Source organism: Lipotes vexillifer, unplaced genomic scaffold (genome assembly GCF_000442215.2).
Source record: "Lipotes vexillifer unplaced genomic scaffold, Lipotes_vexillifer_v1.1 scaffold1154, whole genome shotgun sequence".
In the NCBI taxonomy this organism is placed as follows: Eukaryota; Metazoa; Chordata; class Mammalia; order Artiodactyla; family Lipotidae; genus Lipotes; species Lipotes vexillifer.
The window spans coordinates 260,904-281,443 of record NW_006770904.1 but is presented as its reverse complement, the minus strand read 5'-3'; the positions used below and the strand labels follow the sequence as shown (position 1 = coordinate 281,443).

At 41.6% G+C, this 20,540-nt stretch overlaps 1 protein-coding gene across 3 annotated transcripts; it reads right to left on the bottom strand.

Moving 5' to 3' along the window:
- Positions 1 to 281: 281 nt before the first annotated feature.
- On the bottom strand, positions 282 to 19,098 carry TBC1D7 (TBC1 domain family member 7). 3 transcript variants are annotated; one of them, XM_007446411.1, is made up of 8 exons: positions 18,962 to 19,098; positions 17,508 to 17,664; positions 16,381 to 16,461; positions 12,759 to 12,946; positions 8,964 to 9,101; positions 2,939 to 3,084; positions 1,539 to 1,668; positions 282 to 504 (listed from the first exon to the last, which is right to left on the bottom strand). In XM_007446411.1, exons 2-8 carry the CDS (start codon positions 17,617 to 17,619, stop codon positions 418 to 420), a joined length of 882 nt encoding a protein of 293 aa, XP_007446473.1. In that variant the 5' UTR covers positions 17,620 to 17,664; positions 18,962 to 19,098; the 3' UTR covers positions 282 to 417. The 3 variants fall into 3 exon arrangements, with proteins under 3 accessions (XP_007446473.1, XP_007446475.1, XP_007446474.1); XM_007446413.1 differs by lacking the exons at positions 8,964 to 9,101; positions 18,962 to 19,098 and having other exon boundaries at positions 395 to 504; positions 17,508 to 17,633; XM_007446412.1 differs by lacking the exons at positions 16,381 to 16,461; positions 18,962 to 19,098 and having other exon boundaries at positions 418 to 504; positions 17,508 to 17,633.
- Between the last annotated feature and the right edge of the window lie 1,442 nt (positions 19,099 to 20,540).

The following is a 20,540-nucleotide window of genomic DNA, read 5'->3' as shown; positions in this document are numbered from 1 at the left end:
GGAGCTATTTTCAAACAACGCTTTCAAAATGCTGTTCAGAACAAGTTCCTATTGCATAAGCACAGGGGACTATATTCAATACCCTGTGATAAACCATAACGGAAAGGAATATGGAAAAGAATGTATGTATAACTGAATCATTCTGCTGTACAGAAATTAACACATTGTAAATCACCTATATACTTCAATAAAATAAATTTTTTTTAAAATGCTACTCAGAGTTGAACTCTGTAGTTCTGTGTAATCAGAAGATGCCATTCCACAACACAGCGACTCCAGGTATCTTAAATAAATTTTGCTGGGAAAACAATTACACTTTGAGCAGCAAAGTGAGAACCCTATTATCAGTTTAGTAGATCATGTCCCAAAAAAGCCCTCTGGGCAGGCCTGGCAGACTGTCCACAATGTCAGGAATGTTCAGGCGGAGTGGACCGGGGTCCCGCAGTGTTTGTGCCATAAGTCGATGGCCTTGCTCACAATCGCATCCGAGCTGTCCTGGGGGATCTGTGAACAAGCAAACCAATCTCTGAAATGTGTTTCTGACTTCAGTATCTCCCTCATTTTCACTCTGGTACAAATCTCATTTCCATTGGAGTTTTCACCATTTTTCAGAAAGCAATCGCACAGGAGGCTAGTGCCAGGATCTGTTTCACGCGCCACCTGAGGCCGCAGCAAGGAGCAGTCGTGTCATATCGCCTAGGGTCGAATCCTGCACTGCCCACTACTTGTGGACTCCTGGGCAGGTTATCTGAGCTCCCTGGGTTCAGAACCCCGTCTCTAAAATGAGGCAAATGATAGCCGCAATTCACAGGGCTCTTTACCGGGTTACATGAGGTAATTCACAAAAAATACTTAGCAGTGGCCCTGGCACTGTGAGCCACTAATTATTACAACGATAACGGTTCTTTGATCCAACATACCTTCACTTAGTACTTACTTACTGGGCCACTGTTCAATTGTTAACACTGACTGATTAAAATATATAGATTTGGGGCCCAGTGAAATTCACTCACACCTAAGTCTCTTTACTTCCACCTCTTCTTGCCTGGTTAAGGGTATTCTAAGATACAAAGACGGGGAAAAACAGATTCATTTTGACCCTTTTCAACATGCTCTAAGTTTACATTTCAGCACATTAACAAATCCAACTGGGACTCTACCAAAGACAGCAACAGAAATGAAAGGACTTACAAAATCCCTCAAAACATGAGGTTTCCTTTTCCAGCAACAAAGATCAGTCACACTAAAGTAAAGATCTCACCTCTTCCTTTTCTTGACAAACCTCCTAGGGGTCACATCAGGGGATGAGACTCCAGTCCCAGGTGCATACACTCACGGAGACTTGTTGCTCAGACCACTGACCCCAAAGGACTGCACTACAATCCACAGACCAACTTGAAACTTCCAGGGGAAAATTGTTTCTTATGATGTAAAAGTATACTGTGTCTCTGAAATAATTTAATGCAATAGAAAAATCTGGCTTGCTAAACTGACTTCCCTTCTAGATTCAAAATTAAAATAAAACAAAGTACACTTACATTTTCCAGAAACTTTGTTATCTTCTCTGCACCGTTCAGTGCCATTACTTTTATTTTAAAGGTTAAGAGAATTTCCACAGCTACAAAAACTAGTATCTTACAGGATCCACTTATAACTTTATCCCAAACCCTGCAAAATAAAGACATAATCAAATTACGAGTTTGAAGTTTATGTTTATCTAAACAGCTCAAATTTCAAAATTAAATCAAATTACATTTTAAGTACCGTCGTCCCTCAGTATCCCCAGGGAATTGGTTCCAGGACTCACTTGCTGTGGATACCAAGATCCGTGGAGGCTCAAGTCCCTTGTGCAAAATGAGGTGGTACAGTCAGCCTTCTATATCTGCAGATTCCACATCCAAGGATTCAACCGACCACAAATTATAAACACAGCACAGGATCAGCTGAATCCGCAGATGCGCATCTGCGGATACAGAGGGCTGAGTTCATGAGCTTCGGAGAAGAGCTATGAAGAAATCATCATCAAGGAAAACAACACAGATCAGCCATTGGAAATCTATTTCAGACACAATCAGCAGTGGAAGGGAAAAAGGAACCGTGGCTAGAAAGTATCAATATTTGCTCTGCTAGGAACTGACCAGTATGCCAATTCCCTCATGTTTCAAAACTGACATTTTCGGGCAGAAAAGTCCTAAACCAAAGCTTAGATTTTACTAACATTTTGTAATGTTAATATAATCATTACATGGTAAGGAACAACAAAAGCAGCAAATGAAATGATAAATTCAATTTCATTTTCCAGTGGTTTAAATTCCTTAATTAAGGAGCCAGTTATTGAATATACTCTAAAATAACTATTCTGATAACTCCTATAAACTTTTACAGTTGGTATTATTCTATACATGCCAAATGCATTGTCTTGTAATGTCCTCTGTACATTTACCTTTCTCCTCAACTGCAAAGTTGTGGATGGGGTGATCCAGGACACCGAAATACCCGTAACACGTCTAAAGTTGATGGAAGAGCTGAGTTTGAGTCTCAAGTCTCTCACTGCCTTCAGCTACTTTAGAAATACACATTTTCTCTAGGACCTGCTCCATTTCTGGAAAAGCCCATATATATTCCTAGAGACTATTTCACATGGGAATACTGAACAGCATCGAACACATTGAGGGCCTTCAATTTCTCTAACTGTATGTTGTAACATTTTTAATATTTATATTAATATGAGATATTTCTAATGTTTCTAACTGTATATATAATAAGCAGAATCATGTGTTGTTATGTTAGCTGCTGGAGAAGTCAGCATCAAATTATTGTATTGTTCTAAAGCAAATTTATATTCCAAGATGATCACGTTAAAAAAAAAAAAAAAAAAAAAGAACACAGGATTTTTCTGCCTCTGAGCCTGCAGTCCGTATTTGAAAGAAATACTTGCCTCTGTAAGCTGGATTCAGGCAAGCACCCGGCGAAGCACCTCTTGAACCAGAGATCATAGGGAAGTTTGGACACTGCAGAACTCGTCTTCAGATGACTCAGCAGTCGGCTATCTTCCAGGTTCAAGTATTGTTCAAAAGCCTTTGGCTAATGATTAAACAGGAAGAGATTACTCAGTTCCTGTGACATAATGTTACATGATCTTACAGCCTGTGATGAAAAAGTGTACATGCTGAATGCAGGAAATGCTAGAAGACAAAGCTTCAGACTCATTTAAGTCACTGGTGAGGCAGCAGTTTCCCAGGTCAGCACTAACCAGAGGAACCAACCGTCCAGGACTAAGGGGTTTCCTGGGACAGTCCCAGGCTAAAAGGAACAGTTAGTCACCCTAGTTAGTCCCAATTGTGCTAGCCAGACTCGACAACCTAAGACAAAAGCCCAAACCAAAACTCAGTTGCTCTGGGGAGCTAAGAAAGGCCCGCGTTCTGGCTGCTCTAGGGCAGCAGGTTATACGTTCAGGGAAAGGACAAGGGTGAGGCCAAAGAAACAGAGCGGGACTAAAGCTGGGACAGGGAACTAGGAAGAATGGAGATGAAAAGGGCCCAGCAGTCACTGATGCCACCTACGCTGACCCACGTGGAGCGCACTCTGCACTTGGCAGGGTGGGTCAGACAACAGGGGTAGCTCTGTCCCCAGCAAGATGTGCACAAGAATTCCGGAGTGGTACAGGAATAACACAGGTGGACAGTGCTCCGGGGTTCCGTCTGGCAGCCTCTCCCATGTAAGGTTACACAGCAGCCAGCACTAGAAGACTGGGATGGGAGCTAACAAAGCTGGCTCCCAGACGGGTCTGCTGTATTTACAGGGTTCTCTGGCAAAGCACGGATCCTAAGGTCAAACCCTCAAGTCTGTACTCTCTATCCAGAAGGGCACAACCAGATCCCATATCACCTGGCCAAATGCAATTCTTTTTTTTTTTTAACTAAATATCTGCACTGCTGTACTTCTGCCAAAGAGGCAATTCATAACCTTTACAATGTCCACCGTAGCCAGACACTGCTACATATATAGGGAAGGGAGTAAAAGGCAAGATAGCTTTATTACAGTGTGTTATAGTTAGCTCTTTGCAGCTCTCTCAACCAGCTTGGAAGCTCGTTGAAGGCAGAGATGCTATGATGGGAATAAGCAGAGACGATGGGTACATCCAGGTGGGAATCCTAACCCATATACTTAAGAAGCCAGAAAGAGTTTCCCAGGACAGCTGACGTTTGAGCTGGCCCACGAAGAAGGGAAGGGACTTGGCCAGGCAAAGAGGGCCACACATTGATATCTGGTCCAGCTTAAAGGATAAATATTGCTAAATAAAGAGAGCTTCTAAAAAAGGAAAATGCCAAAACCTCTATAGGAAAAAAATGCACATGGCTCTAACCCATATGAAAAGATGCTCAACCTGGCTATAATAAAAGAAATGCAACCTGAAACTATAGTAAGGTATCCTTTCTCACCGATCATGCTGGCAAGAACACATACCAGGTTGGCGAGGCTATAGGGAAACTGGTGTTCTCATCTGTTGATCATGAGTATGCAAAAGGGTATGAGCTCTACAAAGAGGAATTTGAAAAAAACCTAGCTAAGTAACATATGCCTTTACCCCTTGATCTAGGTCATTTCTGGGAAATCTATCCCCCATATACACTGGCAAATATACAAAAAGATACATGCACAAAGCTATTCACCTGTTATAACAGCAAGAGACTGGAAACATCTCAATTAGCCAACAATAGAGGATGGGCTGAATAAACTAGGATGGAGTGGTATGCAGCTGTGAAAAGGAATAAGGAATGTCTCTATATACTGCTTATGGCATAATCCCCAGTATATATTAGGTTAAAAAAAAAATAAAGCAGGGTGAAGAAGAACGTGTATCAGATGCTACTGCTAAATCTAAGAGGGTGAATATAAATACATATCCATGTGTGCTTTTTTTTTCTTTTTAGTGGAAGATGACATTTATACTGCCTGAAATTTTTAGGACACAGCAAATGGCAGATGTGATGATTTTATTTATATTTTACTGTAAAACATTTAGGTTATTTCCAATATTTCCATGACTCTCATATACTTACTTTTAAGGAAATAAAGCATACCTTACCTCAACAGAAGGCAAAACCTGGCAAGACATTTAACCACCTTGAGAGGAATTTATATTAAGCTTAAGAAGAGGCTGCTAATAGTGTTTATTAAAAGAAAAAAACCCCTCTCTTTAGGACAGCTTTTAAAAATTATATCAAAGGCAAGGAAAGAAAACTCACTCATTTTAATGACTAAACACAGTTAAGACTGAGATGGCTTAAACGCAGTTTGATCTGAAGAGAACAACAGAGACCTTCCATGTCACACCAATGAAGCTGGCCTCTACTCTCCTTGGCAATCAGAGGCCTCATCAAAGAGAATTTCCAAAAGCTTGTATGGAGAGGAAAGCTGTGATGTAATCCTATAAACCAGAACACTACAACATAAAGGCATCATCACCAGAAATATTCTTTTCTTTGGATGTCAAAAGCCCGTCACTGTCTATCATGTGCACATTTCCCCAGGATTATGAAACAACCTATGCTTTGTGATAACAAATTTGGTAAAACCACAAAAATCTGAAAAGATGACAGACAAGATTATAGAAACTAACTAAAAAATTTTAAGCTGGACTAAACAAGGTTTAACTAAAGACAACTTTTTTTTAAAACTTGACTTTAAAAGTTTAAGTCACTTGATGGCTAAATCAAATAGCAACACAAAGGAAATTTAGCTTTTCTTATACATTCTGAACTTAAAAAAAAAATTTGCAACTATAAAAAACTATGTGCTAGGCACTATAATGTACATGCGAAAATAAACCCCCTTTTCTGAAGATGGGGAAATTAAGGTTCAGGGGACATAGGGACATTAAGTATCTTGCCGATTCTAAAATTCATTTCTTTAAAAAAACAAAAAAGCTCAAGGCATTTTTGAAAAAGAACAGTAAGAGGGAAATTTCCCTACCAGCTATCAAAATATGCTAGGAAGTTAAAGTCAGTCATATGGTACTGGCCAGGAAACAAATACCTTGATAGAAAAAAAAAAAAAAAAAAAAAAAAAAGGAGTCCAGAAAGAGATAAATATATATATAAACCTAGTACATGACAAAGAGGGCATTACAAATCTGTGAAGAAAAGAATGAACTGATCAATAGCGTAAGGGGTAGTTCTACTGCTTATTAACTGTGTGGCCTTGGACAAGTTACTTAACTGCTCTGTGCTTCAGTTTCCTCATCTGTAAAAACAGATGTGTTAAGATGAAATAATTCATCAGCAAAGCAAATTTAGTCTTGGTTGGTATGAATCATGTTCTCAGACTGTTGACCAGAGCAAGGAGGAAGAGGGTGGTGGGGTGCTGGCTGAAGCTGTGCTGCAGTTATAACCACAAAAGGAACAGTCACGTCTGCGTCTGATGCCAGTCACAAAGGTAAGTCCTTCACCAATTAAAGAACTAAATTTTAAAATATTCAAATATTTTTAAAAATCAGAAGCTTTTTAAAAACTTGTTTTTAAATCTCGGGATTAGAAAGGGCTTTCTAACTGAGATACAAAACAGCAAAAGAAATACTGATAAATCCAATGGTATCAAATCTTTACATCTTTACACAACAGGGAGAAATATTTTCAGAGAAAATATTTAACTTATTTAACAAAAGATAAATTATCCAGCATATAGCAATAATTCTTACCAAAAAAAAAAAAAAAGGAAAGACGGAAACAAAATAGAAAGGTAGACAAATATGATGACCAATAAACATACCCAAACCTGCTTAACTTCACTCAAAAATGAGGCAATGGAAATTAAAATGGGCTACCATTTCAGTATCAGATTGGAAAAATGTTAAGAGAGTGATACTATCAAGTACTGGCAATGGGGTGGAAAACAGGAAATCTCATAAACTGTTGGGGGAAGCAAAACTGGTATAACTTCTGGGTAAGTAACCTGGTAGCTAACAAATTTAAGTATGTCTCTTGCAACTGAGCATCTGTTGTATAGGTAACCCACCCTAGAGACACACGCACACATACACACATGGGAACACATCACATACACGGAGTGGGACTGTCAGCATGGAGCCTTTACATTAAATTAGGGCAAATTCTTAACAGAAAACACTATGAGAATTTTTTAAAGTGGTTCTAAATGAGCGACTCTCAATCCTAGCCTCATTTCAGAATCACTTGGAGTTTTAAAAAAGTAGAATTCTGGGGCCTCACCCCTGAAGATTCTGATTTCATTGGTTTGGTCATTTTTAAGAGCTCACAGGTGGTACTAATAGGAAGTCAGGACTGAAAACTACCTACGTGTATTGACATGGAAAAGCTCCCAGACATTACTTTTTAAAAAGAATTATAGGGCCGTATGAACAGTATGATAATACTTACATTTAAAAAAAATTATATATAAGTTATATACATATACACACACACGTGTTCATGGGAATGCACTCGCACCCCCTTCCATTCCAACGCACATAAAATAGTCTAGACAAACACACACCAAGCTGATGACAATGCCTACGTCTTAGAAAGTGGAGATGGGGAGGTGCTGGTGCAGGTCCATGACAACACTGGATTCATTTGGATTACTTAATACTTCAAGAAAGTATGTTACTTATGTTATTAAAAATAATGAATTTTTAAACAAACTATCAAAATGCTACTACATTTACCCCAATAATAAGAAAAGCAAATCACAGTATGACTCGGACCTCTTGATTTAATTAGGCAGCTAACATTTCATTTCCATATGCTCCAATGCCATGCTTTTTATTTTATTGAAATTAAGTGAATTAAATTTCAAAATTCTAAAAATCAAATTTTACTTAATGCAAGTACATAAAAAACACTCCTGTTCAGTGCCCTGGGAAGCTGAGGGCTGAAGAGTCTCGCCCACCACCGTAACGGACACAGCAGGGATGGATCTCCAGGGCTTGGCTGACCTCTGCCCCGCACCTGACCCTGCGTCCTATACCACGGTTACTGCTTTCAACAGAATTTCCAAGTGAAACAATTCAATGACTTAAAAGACTCGTTTTTATAAAATGAGGGAAAACACTGGGCAAAGAGAATGGCAAAGGACCCCTGGCTTCTGCTGATGACACAAGCGCTGGTCTCCGGATTCCCAAGTCAGAGTGTACAGACCACGGCTGCCTTCCTCGCAGAGTCCCGACTCTAATGTGAGATCACAGTGTGCCCGGCTAAAACGAACCGACCACATTTCCCAGGCTCCACTGCAAGCTGGGGCGGCTGGTGACACAGTCCTGCCCGCCAAGTCATGCAGAAAGCAAGTCTGTTAAAGGGGGACAGGCTGGCCTGGCTTGTCACTTCTCCTTTACTTTCGTCTTTGCTTTTCCCTTCCTGCCTAGAACAGGGGTGGCATGGCTGTCACTCCAGCATCTGTCACGGGATCACGAGAGGAAGGATCACACCTAAGAAGGCTAGTACAGGAGGACACGAGTCTGGGTCCCTGGCCACACAATGGCTGTGGCACCAACCCTGGGGTGCCTTGCCTCCAGGCTTCTGCTTCCGTGACAGAAGACAAAGCCTCTGTTACTTGGGCTTCCCATTCTACACAGCCAAACTTAAACCTTAGTACAGACGGGTAATTCTAGCTAAAGTCAGGGGATTCTGGATCAAGATAAGGAACACTGTAGAGCGGGGCGGGTGAGCCAGCTACAGCCTGCAGAGGCCAAATCCAGCCACAACCATGCTTTTATGTATTTTGTGTGACAACAGCAGAGCTGTGTGCTTGCAACAGAGACATACACACCTAGCCCACCAAGCTGGAAATATTTACCATCTGGTCTTTTACAGAAGGCATCTGCTGGTTCCCACCACAGAGGGTCCACGCATAATTGTAGCAGCACCAGGAGGTAAAGGCCATTTCCTGAGGACCCCCATTACCATTGCTCATGCCCACCCCAAAATAGCCATAACATCATCCCTCACCAGCTGGGGTAGAAAATCCCGGTACTTGTTATTCAGTTGGTTCACAAAGCATCGGGTGAGCCAGTAACAGTCAATGCTATCTTCCACCATCTCTTCCATGGCTTTAGCAATGGCAAGAAATACTTCATCTTCTGGCTCCTGCAAGATTAATAATAACTCTCAAGAGGGAGGTAGGAGAGAGAAACACAGAATTCTTTAATAATAATGAAGCCTTGCTCCCTAGATTCTGAAGGACCTGCAATAAATCAAAGTGGGACCAAAAGCACACAGTCCATCACTAAAGAGATGACCAAGGGGAGATGAGGATGAAACCAGAGGAATCTGAGTCAGCGCTGCTTCTGAACACTCAGGTTTCAAGCTGAACATTCAGAGAGTTTTCAGCTTCTAACATTAAGGCCAAAGAGTCAACACAAACCCTAAGCAAGGGCTGACTCTACACCCAAAAATATTCTCTGTGCTGGAGAATTCCTTTCAAACAGAAGGTGATAAACAGCAAACAACTGCAGACCTCTGTCAATAATTTGCAAACATTAAATGACCCCCAAAGGACTAATAAGCATTTTATTTCAAAGCATTCATACATAGCTTTAAATTTTTGTTCTATCTTTAAGCACCTAAAAACCTAAAAATGACCCTAGAATCGGAATTTTAGGACTCAGAAGAATGGCATTTCTCAAACCCTGTGTCAATACTCAGAGCATGAAAGCAAACCCTCAAGTAAGTTTCGAAAGGAATCTCATAAAAACTGGAATCCACTTGAAAAATCTGTTTTCTAACACCACATCTTACACCAAAAGCTTTACAGTTTCATCTAGGATTTAACAGCTGAAGGGTTTTTAACATTGAAAAGAAACTAAAAAGTTTCCATCTACTCCCCTAAGAAGTGCCAAGTTAAAACCAAAATGCCTATTTTAACAGAAGTATTGCATTTTAGGCCTCCTATCCACTTAGGAACATTCTACAAAATGTCAAGAACAGCAAGAAAGTCTCCTTTCGTGGACTCCCACCTGGCCCTGGCGCTGTGCTCGGTGCTCCTGAACCTGGCATCTCAACGCTGCTCCCAGTTACTCTGAGACACAGCCAAGAGGACCAGCGCCCTCCAGCAGAAGTCAGCCTCTATGTGCCCAGCCCTGTGCCGAGCACTGTCACACAGTCTCATTAAAAGATAAGGAAAATACAGCTTCTAGGGCTTGGCGACCAAGGAGGCTTGAGCCCAGAACAAAACTTGGACAGCATGTCAGCCTGAGGCCACAGTACAGGTGCCTGGACCTCAAGCCTGGAAAGCTGAACAGGGATGAGGTGGAAACGATAACCTACCATCTAGATCTCTTGAGCTAATGGATAATCTAACTTCATATACAGTTTAGGAACTTGTGTGGTACTATCAGCTAACTGCATTCTGCCAATGGGAAATAAAATGTAAAGTTTGAGGGTTCCAACTATTTTCAGGAATGTTCTCTCTTGATAAATTTCATCAGAGTGGACGACCTAAGATTTGCCCATGGGACCCAAAGCAACCTCAAAAAGAACAAGTCGAAGTTCAAACTGCTGTGCTGGCACACTGCGATCTTCAGCAGCCACCAACAAAACTACAGAACAGCACAGTTTGCAGGCAAATCCCTCTTCTGAACAATTCACTCTGCTTTAGCCAAAAGTTAAAATGCTTAGAGTGAACTGCAAGTTGTATTAAAATAGCCAAAGCCCAAGAGCTACAGTCATTACTTTGCCTGCCCTCCTCCACTCTTCCTCTCTTCCCGTTATAAACAATCAGCAGTCCAAGTAACTAGAGTGAGCGGTTTGTCAAAGGTGAAATCTATAAAGCAGGCTGGAGCCTGTGGGCCTGAGGCCAAGGAGGGGTCAGGGCCAAGGAGGCAGCCAGTGACTACAAGGCCTGTGCGGCCTACAGGCCAGGGCCAGAGAGGTGGCCGGCCATGTTGGTCACAGACAGAGGAACGACCAAAGAAATAAATACAAATAAGCAGAGGCTTCCATTAGCCTCACTGTAACTGCCAGAGAAGGAAGTTGCAAATATAAAAAGGGTGAGGGCTAAAATGAACTTGTGATATTAGAAAGGAATTGGCACTTTTGGCATTAACTGAGGGTCTTTAATATAGAAATAAATCGATATATAAACACATAGGTGTGTATATTTCCTAGCTGTCTGCTGAGAGGGCCTAGAAGCAATGACACACCAGAGACAATGAATATACCTAGCACCCTGTTCTTGGTTTCTAACTGTAATACTCCAAAAAAAAAAAAAAAAAAAACAGGGAAAGTACAAAATGAGCCTGGAATACCTTTTTGTGCCAGAAAGTAAGAAAGTGCTCAAAATGATGGGAACTTGTCAAAAAGACACAGAAGTCAGCTTGAAAGGGCTCCCGCTGGCTAAATACGGGACAATTTTAACATCAAAATAATGGTAGTAATGAGTTATAGGCCACTGAATAAAAGAGGAATCTATAAATTCATACTGATACACATAAATGAGGGAGAAGGGAAAACTCTTCCTTACAGAAAAGTCAACGAATAAATGCAGAAGGGATGAAGGAGTCAGAAGATCACCATTTGGCAATCAGCACAGTAAAAATTGTTTCAGGCCAGAGTCAGTGGATTGATAATTACATAGTCTCAAAGTACCTCCCCACAAGTTACTTATTAATTACAAAGGGAAAACAGCAACCTTACCTTGAAGAAACCTGGCAGACACCACCTTAACCAAGTGATCAAAGTTAGCAGCAAGAGTAATAATATCTTATTTCTGTGGAATTCCTGCCAGAAACGCATAACTAGATTTTAATCATGAGGAAACACACAAACCCAAATTGAGAAACGTTCTACTGGCCAGTACTCTTCAAAACTGTCAAGGTAGGTCATGAAAGACAGAGGAAGACTGAGGGACTGTTCCAGATTAAAGGCAACTAAGGCATGGTAAACGTAATGCATGATCCCAGATTGGATCCTGGACCAGAAAAAGAACATCAGTGGGACAGTCAGCAAAACTTCAATAACACCTATAGATTAGTTCATGGTATTGTATCACTGCTAATTTTCTGGTTTTGATAAATAACCAGAGTATAATTAAGATGTAACATTTGAGGATGCTAGGTGAAGGTATATGGCAATGCTTAAATCTTTATGCAACTTTTTTCTACTATCTTAAAATGAAAAATTAAAACAATTTTTTTTAAATCGTCAACAAATGGTAAAACTAGTAGTTGAAAGTTTGATAAGTTCTGAACCACAACTTTTATTGTCTAGATAAAGGGCATTATTGGGACAATTGGTCAAACGGGAATGGGGTCTGAAGATTAGATGTTAATACTATATCAATGCCAACTGCTTGGTGTTGATGACAGAACTACGGTCACCTAGGGGAGTGTTCTCAGCTTTAGCAAGTATACACTGCAGGAATCTGAAGGAACGGGATGCCGTGTCTACGTCTTATTCTCAACCGGTTTGGAAAAAAAATATGTATACAAATATAGGAAAAATGACAAAACAAACATGGTAAAATGTTAATGACTAGGGAACCGGGATAGAGGGTATATGGGGTTTCTTGATAGTATTCTTGAAACGTTTCTATAACTTTGAAATTACTTCAAAACAAAATTTTAAAGCATTAGGGAGATTGGGTCAAAACGTACAGGGCTATGAATGTCTGGGAAAGATGTGTTGCTTTTATTCTACAAAGAGGAGCCATTGAAAGTTTCTAAGGTAAAACATAATGCAAACAAAGGGTGGCAGACGGGGCAGAGTCTAAAGTTGAACCAAGGGTCAAACAAAAGCACCACTGACCAGCGGAAAGGAGGGACTTCGAGGCAACTTCCCAGACTCCAGCCGATGCATGTAGAGACAGACTTCAACCTGAGGTGTGGCATCACTGATAAAGCGAATGACTTCCAGGGCGTGAAGGACATCAGAGTACTGCTCCTTGCGATACATCATCACCTGGGCATGGGACTCATGGTGTGGAGGTAAGATGCCTATAGAGACCCGGGTGGCGGGCGGGGTGGGGGGGAAGAGGGCAAAATACTGAGGCACCAATCCAAATTCCTCTTCTATGAAAGAGAATCCTGTGCGAAGCTGCCTACCACAATTAGACTAGAACTCAACACAAATATTTAGTTACCGTATAGATCATCTTTTAGAAATTCACACTATAAAACAAATTTTAAATACTATCAATATTCAAATGGCAATTACATCATTGATATTAAAGAGAAATGAAACGACATCATAAAGCCTTTGAATAAATGTGCCACATAAATTCAAGATAAATCACACCAATTACAATAATGATTTAATTCAAGTTTACGGTTGTCAGCCTCAGGCCACCCTGAGCTGCTAAAGGCCTCTCTCCAGTTGCTGTGCTTGGCCCCTAATACGGAATTGTTCACATCCCCCAACCTCCACAATTCATATGTTGAAGCCCTAACCCCCAATGTGACTATATTTGGCAACAGGGCCTTTAGGAGGTAATTAAGGTTAAAAGAAGTCATAAGGTGGGGCCCTAATCCAACAGGGCTAGTGCCCTTGTAAGAAAAGGAAGAGCCACCAGAGCTGGCGTGGTTTCTCTCTCTGCCGTCTGAGGACACAGCAAACCAGGAGGTGATGTTTCACCAGGAACAAAATTGGCCAGCACCTTGATCTTGGACTTCCCAGCCTCCAGAACTGTAAGGATATAAACTGTTATTTAAGCCACCCAGTCTGTGGTATTTTGTTAAGGGAGCTGTAGCTGACAACACAGCCCCCTTCATCTTAGAACCACCACCAAGTGGTCAAATCCTTTTCTTCCCCACCAACTAAAACTTGCTCAAAGTCCTAAAGTCTCCTTAGAAGGAAAAAAAAATCTCTAATTTTCACTACCAAAGTGACCTTACATTACATTTTAATGCCATTTTATGCTCATTAATATATTTAAACATGATGTCTACTCGTTAGACTTTGGGGCAAGAACCACATTTTTTAAATACAAACAAATGGCATGGAGAAAACACACTGGAAGAGCACTGGATGGGCCTTCAGTCAACTAGTCCCAGAGGTGTGAACACCAAGATGCTCACAAATGTCTCTCCCGGGACTTGTTTCCTTATCTGCCAGAGGCAGGAAATGGGATGGGTAAACATTTCACCAAATGTTCTCTGCAGAACATCAGCCCCAAGGGTCTTCATGAGAAAAAGGGTACCAGAGTCAAATAGATTTGAGAAGTGGTAACAATGAAATTAAGGCTTTAAGTTTTGCTATAAAGAAAAACATCTTCCTTTGTTTACCCCAGCCTCATTAAACTTCATGAAACTGTATCGAAGCCCAAGCTCCAGAGTCAAAGTTCCTGGGTCTGAAGTCTAGCTCTACAGTTAACCAGCAGGGTGACCCTCAGCAACTTACTTGATCTTCCTGTGCCTTAGCTTCTCCATCTGAAGAATGGGAAGAATAATACCCATCTCACACAACTGTAATGCTGACTAAACAAATTAACATACAGAAAACACTAAAAGTACATGGCACATACTAAGCTAGTATAAGTGTTATTAGCTAGTACACTTGACTATGGATCTCTCCTTGGTGCAAACTACCACAGATCCAGTATTCTAAAGAACATTCTGAGAAACATAACTTGGATGAGCTCAGAAGACTAACACGGTGGGAGGTTAATGTTGGAACCAAACTCCCAACATAGCGTGGCAACTCTAAATGTCGAGTGCCTTTTTAAAAAATTAATCAATTAATTAATTAATTTTTGGCTGCCTTGGGTCTTCATTGCTGTGCATGGGCTTTCTCTAGTTGTGGTGAGCGGGGTCTACTCTTCATTGTGGTGCGCGGGCTTCTCATTGCAGTGGCTTCTCGTTGCAAAGCACGGGCTCTAGGCACGCGGGCTTCAGTAGCTGTGGCACACGGGCTCAGCAGTTGTGGCGCACGGGCTTAGTTGCTCTGAAGCATGTGGGATCTACCCAGAGCAGGGCTCGAACCCGTGTCCCCTGCATTGGCAGGCGGATTCTTAACCACTGCGCCACCAGGCAAGTCCCTCGAGTGCCTTTTACGGCAAAAACAAGGGAGACTCACCTGATAAAGCAAGCCACGAAAGAGAGGTGATGAACAGCCTGACAGGTCTTGGCACTCAGCTGCAAAGTACAACCGTCCATCTCATACTAACCCACTGGCATTATCAGTTAATAAGACACATAGCCTTTCTCAGCAGATATAAATATGATCGACATTCCCACCTAAAAGGCACCCCTGGAAGGCATTTACTTTGATGGGCACTGGAAACACTAAGATTTTAAAAATGCTCAGGGAAAAACTGAGGTCATTTTCACACATTCTCTATATTTTAACCGCACGGTGACCTATTAGAAAAGTGTACAAAGGCTGGCAAGAGGCACAACAAAAAAGGCAATACACAGTGCTTTCTAGCACGGCTTGCATTCCCTCGCTGGCTCCACATTACATAATCAGATTCAGGACTCCAGATTTTCCAAGTCCTGAAAATATAGTACATTTTGGAAAGAAAACAAGGTCTATAAATCTAGCCTAACTTCAAATGGGCTCTACAAACATGAGCTCAAATCCTAGCTCTGCCACTCACAGGCTATAAGGCCTCAGGCAAGTTATTTAGCTTCAGCCTTTTTCCCGTCGGTAAAACTGCAATATTGATACCTGCCTCACAAGGGAATCCTAGGATTATCCTAACTTTTGGGTTTTTTTTAAAAGAAAGAAAAGGAGGGTAGTAATGGATGGGTATTTTATACATCAGCAGGCTCAGCAATTAACAGAAAAAAAAATCCTTAGCTCAAAAGGCATATACTGCCAGTCACTTGGGGCACACGTTTTCTTCCACAGAAACTGAGCGAGACTGTTTTTCCTTCTCCTTCAGCCACTCTTCACTGTAAGTTATTCATTTGTGCTTCTAGGAAGTAAAAACTCAATTCCTTTTTTGATTCTGACAGCACTCCTTAGGAAGTTATACCTCTACGGCTGGGAGTCGCAGACTAACAAATCAAGAGCTAAACCCTAGGAGTTAATTTAGCTCAATATCCTCATTTTACAGATGAAAGAAAAAAGGGAAAAAAAAAAAAAAAAAAAGAGGCCTAGTGGCATCTTCTGGAAGGTTACCAAGCTGACAGTAAAGCCCAGACCAGTTCGCCTTTCTCCCGGCCCAATGCTCTTCCCACACCTTGTCTCAGGAAGGTGCATCACTGTCTCTTCTAATGTCACCTGACACTCAGAGTGACACGCAGTGGACTGCCTCTGAAGGTCACCTTCTTCCAGGCTTCCAAAGTGAGTGGTGATTCAGGCTCCCGAGGTTAGACCTAGTACTCTGTAAAAGGCCTAAAGAAATCCTTTTTCTGACAGATAAGATGCCAATGATCCCATCATTCAACATTTTGAAGATAAAGCTTCCAACTCTTAGAAATCATACCTAGAAGCACCTTCCAGACCAAGGCACGGTACATGGATGGGAGCGGGAACCTCTGACTAAAAGTACAAAGTTTCTCAATATCTAGAGGAAGAAAAAGAAAAAAAAAAAAAAAAACGATTAGATGCTTTTCATGCTGATCACAATAGGTACACGTGCATCTCCTGTCTGAAAACCAAAAGTATAGTAAGACATCTCTTCAGAGGCAGGCTGCTATACAATCAGCAAATCTAGGAAAGGTAACACTAGACTGACTTCCAGCCCAGGTGTTCCCACTAGCTATGTATTTTTTTTTCCAACTAGCTATTTAAAAACAGTGTTTCACGGTGTAGGAGATGCATTTTGCATATATTACTACATTCACTATAACATCAGCAGTAGTTACTATTTATAGAACTTACTTCATTAATCCACATCGCAAGCTTGTTGGGTAGTTATTGTTTCAAAGATGCAGAAACTGAAGCTCAGAGCAGTTTGTGACTTTAAGTTTACATCGCCGGTGACTGGCACAGTCAGCCTGCAAATCCCCACATTCACCAGTAAGCCACATTCAACCATCTTGGGCCTCAATTTCCCTACTTGTCAAGTGAAAATTACTTAAAACACAGACTGCCTAGTGAGGATCAAAGATCAGGTGGGAAATGTTTTTGAAACTTTAAAACACTCTATCCATTTAAACGACTGTTTTTAACTGTGGCTCAGTTTATTCTACTTTAATTAGCGATAGAACAGACCTTATTATGACTGGCTTAGAATAAAAATGTCAATATATAATGCAGTTTCAGTATTTCCATAAAAGAAAATCATGGCAAGAGTTGCTGCAAATTTACCCAGAAGCTATGATGACACCTCTGAAAACTGAGAAAAGAAAATACATGGGTCTAATAAGAGAAAAAAATATTACTGACTCCTAAAGAGGCCTTTCAAAAAGGTCTGGCTCTGACTCAGTGAAATATAAACTTGAAAAATCCTTAACTTCTCCCAAAATATACCATTCTGCTGCCATCCTATCACTAAAAAAATATGGCAGGTAACCAATACCTCTGGACATCTTTAAAGGTAACATTTAATTTCAGAAGATCTGGGAATGACTGAGAACCAATAAGGTAAATTTAACTTATAAAACTCACCCAGACAGTCATCTTTTAGGAGAATTTCTAATGATTTCTTTTCTTCAACTCCACGAAACCCCACTTTTTCATAATATACTGAACGGAAGTTTCTCTGAGAGTCCTCAGTCATGTTTCATTCTTGGAGAGACAGAATAGGGAGCAGAAAAAAGTGAGCCTAAAAACAAATGAAGAATTGATGAAAAATTGAATGATTTTCTCCAACTTTTCCATGAATCTGATACACCATGATAAATGGCCTGCCCTTGCATAGGACTCAGTATTAAACCTTCCCTTTTACACACCCTAACATCACCTCACCTTTGCACCTTGGCCAAAAACCAAGATATAAAACAAAAGTCCTCTGAGCTGCTGTAACAGATGACACAAGGTTCATGCCTTAGCACTCCAATTTTACTTAAGAGAGAACCTAGCACAATGGTATATTCTGCAGCCGTTTACACATGTTCAAAGAAAAAAGTTACTGAAATAGGAAGACAGACAAAATGTCATGCAAAAGGGATTATTAAATATACATGATGACTGTTTTAAAAAAATTTTTTTTTAATTAAGAGTATTCCGAAATGTTAACAATGGTTATCTTTTGGCAGGATTCCAGATGATTTTAATTTTCTTTCTTTGGCTTAGCTGTGTTTTACTAAAATGGGCATTTTGTAAAACGAAAAGCTAAGTTATAGAAAGAGTAAAAAAAAACGCACAAACCCAAGTTCCTCACTTAGTTTTCCTTTAAACACAATTCTATCAAATGTAATTGTCAATTCAAAACCCACAACAGATGAAGCATTAAATTATAAACCAAAAGAGGGGCAGGAATGTAGCCGGTTGACAAGTGATATCACAGAGATGGAGACAAAATAACGACTTAGAATCTGGCATCAGAACTCGAAAAGTTCGCTGGTCTCTCTGGTTCTTTCACAGTAACCTTCCGTAGGACTGAAGGCAAGTCATCAGGAAAAGGTCAAATTAGGTCTGTGTTTTAAAAACAGAATGGATGTAATGCATTTTCCAAAAAATATACCACTGCCTGCCGCAAACGCTTAAAGCGTCGGTGCAGAGTATAACCCTCAGGTTTTAGAAATTCTGAGATGGGGACCCAGGGGCTAGGGGAGGGTTGAGTTCTAGACAGCCAAGGTCTTCCTTATTGACAAGATCCTCACTGAGACGTTTCGGGCACAGGAAAGAACAGAATTCGTTTAGATTGAGCAATTCTACAGGGTACTGAGCTCTTAGGACCAAACGTTTTTTAAAAGCAGGATTCCAAAGCATTAAAACACTAAATAAGGTGGGATTTATTTAAAAGCAGCATCCAAACAGCTGCAAGGCGATCCGGTGGCTGCCGTCTAAGGACACCATCCTCTGACTGCAATGCAACAGCAAACGCGTCCTCCGGGAGGAAATAAAGTAAGTTTCCTTGCTGCCCAGCAGCGCCCACCTGACGGGAAAAGTAAACACACCCTGATCCAAGATCCCAGGTCCCACTCTCCCTATTATGCTTCACCTCTAGTAGTGGAAACCACACCCGGCTTCAGACTAAGTGGTCCGGGGAGGCAGCGGAAACCTGACCCGGTGCGCTGACCTGCCGACCGCCCAGGGCCCGCTGGGCGGAGGGAGACGGCTCAACACTCGGGCTCAAGAGATAATACCCAGCAGCCGCGGCGTCCGGCGGACGTGACGTCAGCTCCGCTCCACGGGGCGGTGCCGAGAGCATGCGTGCGCCGAGAGCATGCGCGGAAGCTCCACCCCCGCGCCGTGGGGTCGCAGACTCTGCAATCCAGACACGTGAAATAACGGGATGCAAGTCAACCTAGCATCTCAAGCTCCCCGCCCATTTCCCGCACCCGTCTCCCTGCTCCCCCTACTCATTCCTGGTCTGGAGAATCTCGCGACTACCTTACTCCCGCTGTCCCGGGCGGTGAGTGCCGGGATGCTCTCCCCAACCCTACCCTGGAGGTGATCGCAGACCCCAGGATGGTGCTCCTTAATCTGTCTGCGGTGGCAGACCCCTGCTTTGTTTTTATTTCCTTTTTACTGGTATGTGGAAATAAATGACCAACCAAATGAGAAGTGTAAAGCAACTTATTGAGAATTTGCTGTACGAGAGAGTCAGCCCCACTATCACTTCTATTTTGGCAGAAACTCAAAGGCAGGCAGAGGAGGGGAAATGTTGATAGTGGAAAAAAAGGGAAGGCTTCAGGTGTGCCCTCGTCGGAGGCTGTTGGCATGGGGAAGCTGCAGGTAGAGGAGAAGCCGGGTGTCCTATGTGATCCGTTAGCCACATTTGGCTTTATCTGGCTGGTCCTAAGTTGAAAAGCAGGGATACAAATTAGGGAAGCTGTAAGTTATTAATCAAGTCCCGGCCAGTTGCTACAGTAGTTATTGTTCCACTCCCTGGGTTGTTTCTACAGCTAGCAGTCAGGCTGGCTTCCTAGGCTGGTTTTTGTGGATAAGGGGTTGTTTTTCTAGGCAGGTTGTGGGTCCTTCTATTTTCATATATGGTCGACCACTGTCTGTATATTCAGCCTCTCAGTTAAAACACTATAAATTCTTTGAAAACTGAAGTTTAAAAACAAGGTATACAAGCCCCAAGTTTTTAGACTTAGACAAAATTACTCTTTAAAATAGCTATTAAAGTTTATAAACACTTTCTCTGCTTACCTTGTCACAGACCAGCACTGGTCTCAGGGACAGCCCTCCAAGCAGCACCAGATGAGTGGGTTTTTAAACCACTTGGGTTTGCGAGGAACTGTTACCGAGCCAGGTTTGTTTTGTCCAATGCATAGCAAGCCAAACGCTGAGACACCAAGGTTTGCAGCAAACAGAGAGAGAACCATCTCAAATCGGCTTCCCCTGAAAGAGGCTTGGGATACTTATGGGCTAAAAAAGAAGCAGGAAGATCAGAGTCATGGGAAAGGTGATTGGGAAAAGGTGTGGGAAGGTCATTCTACGCAGGTGTAACTAAGCTACAGGCCTTTGCACGTTCAAAAGATCACCAAGCAGACACTCACGCATGCCCAGTTGGAGGGTCGGTGTTCC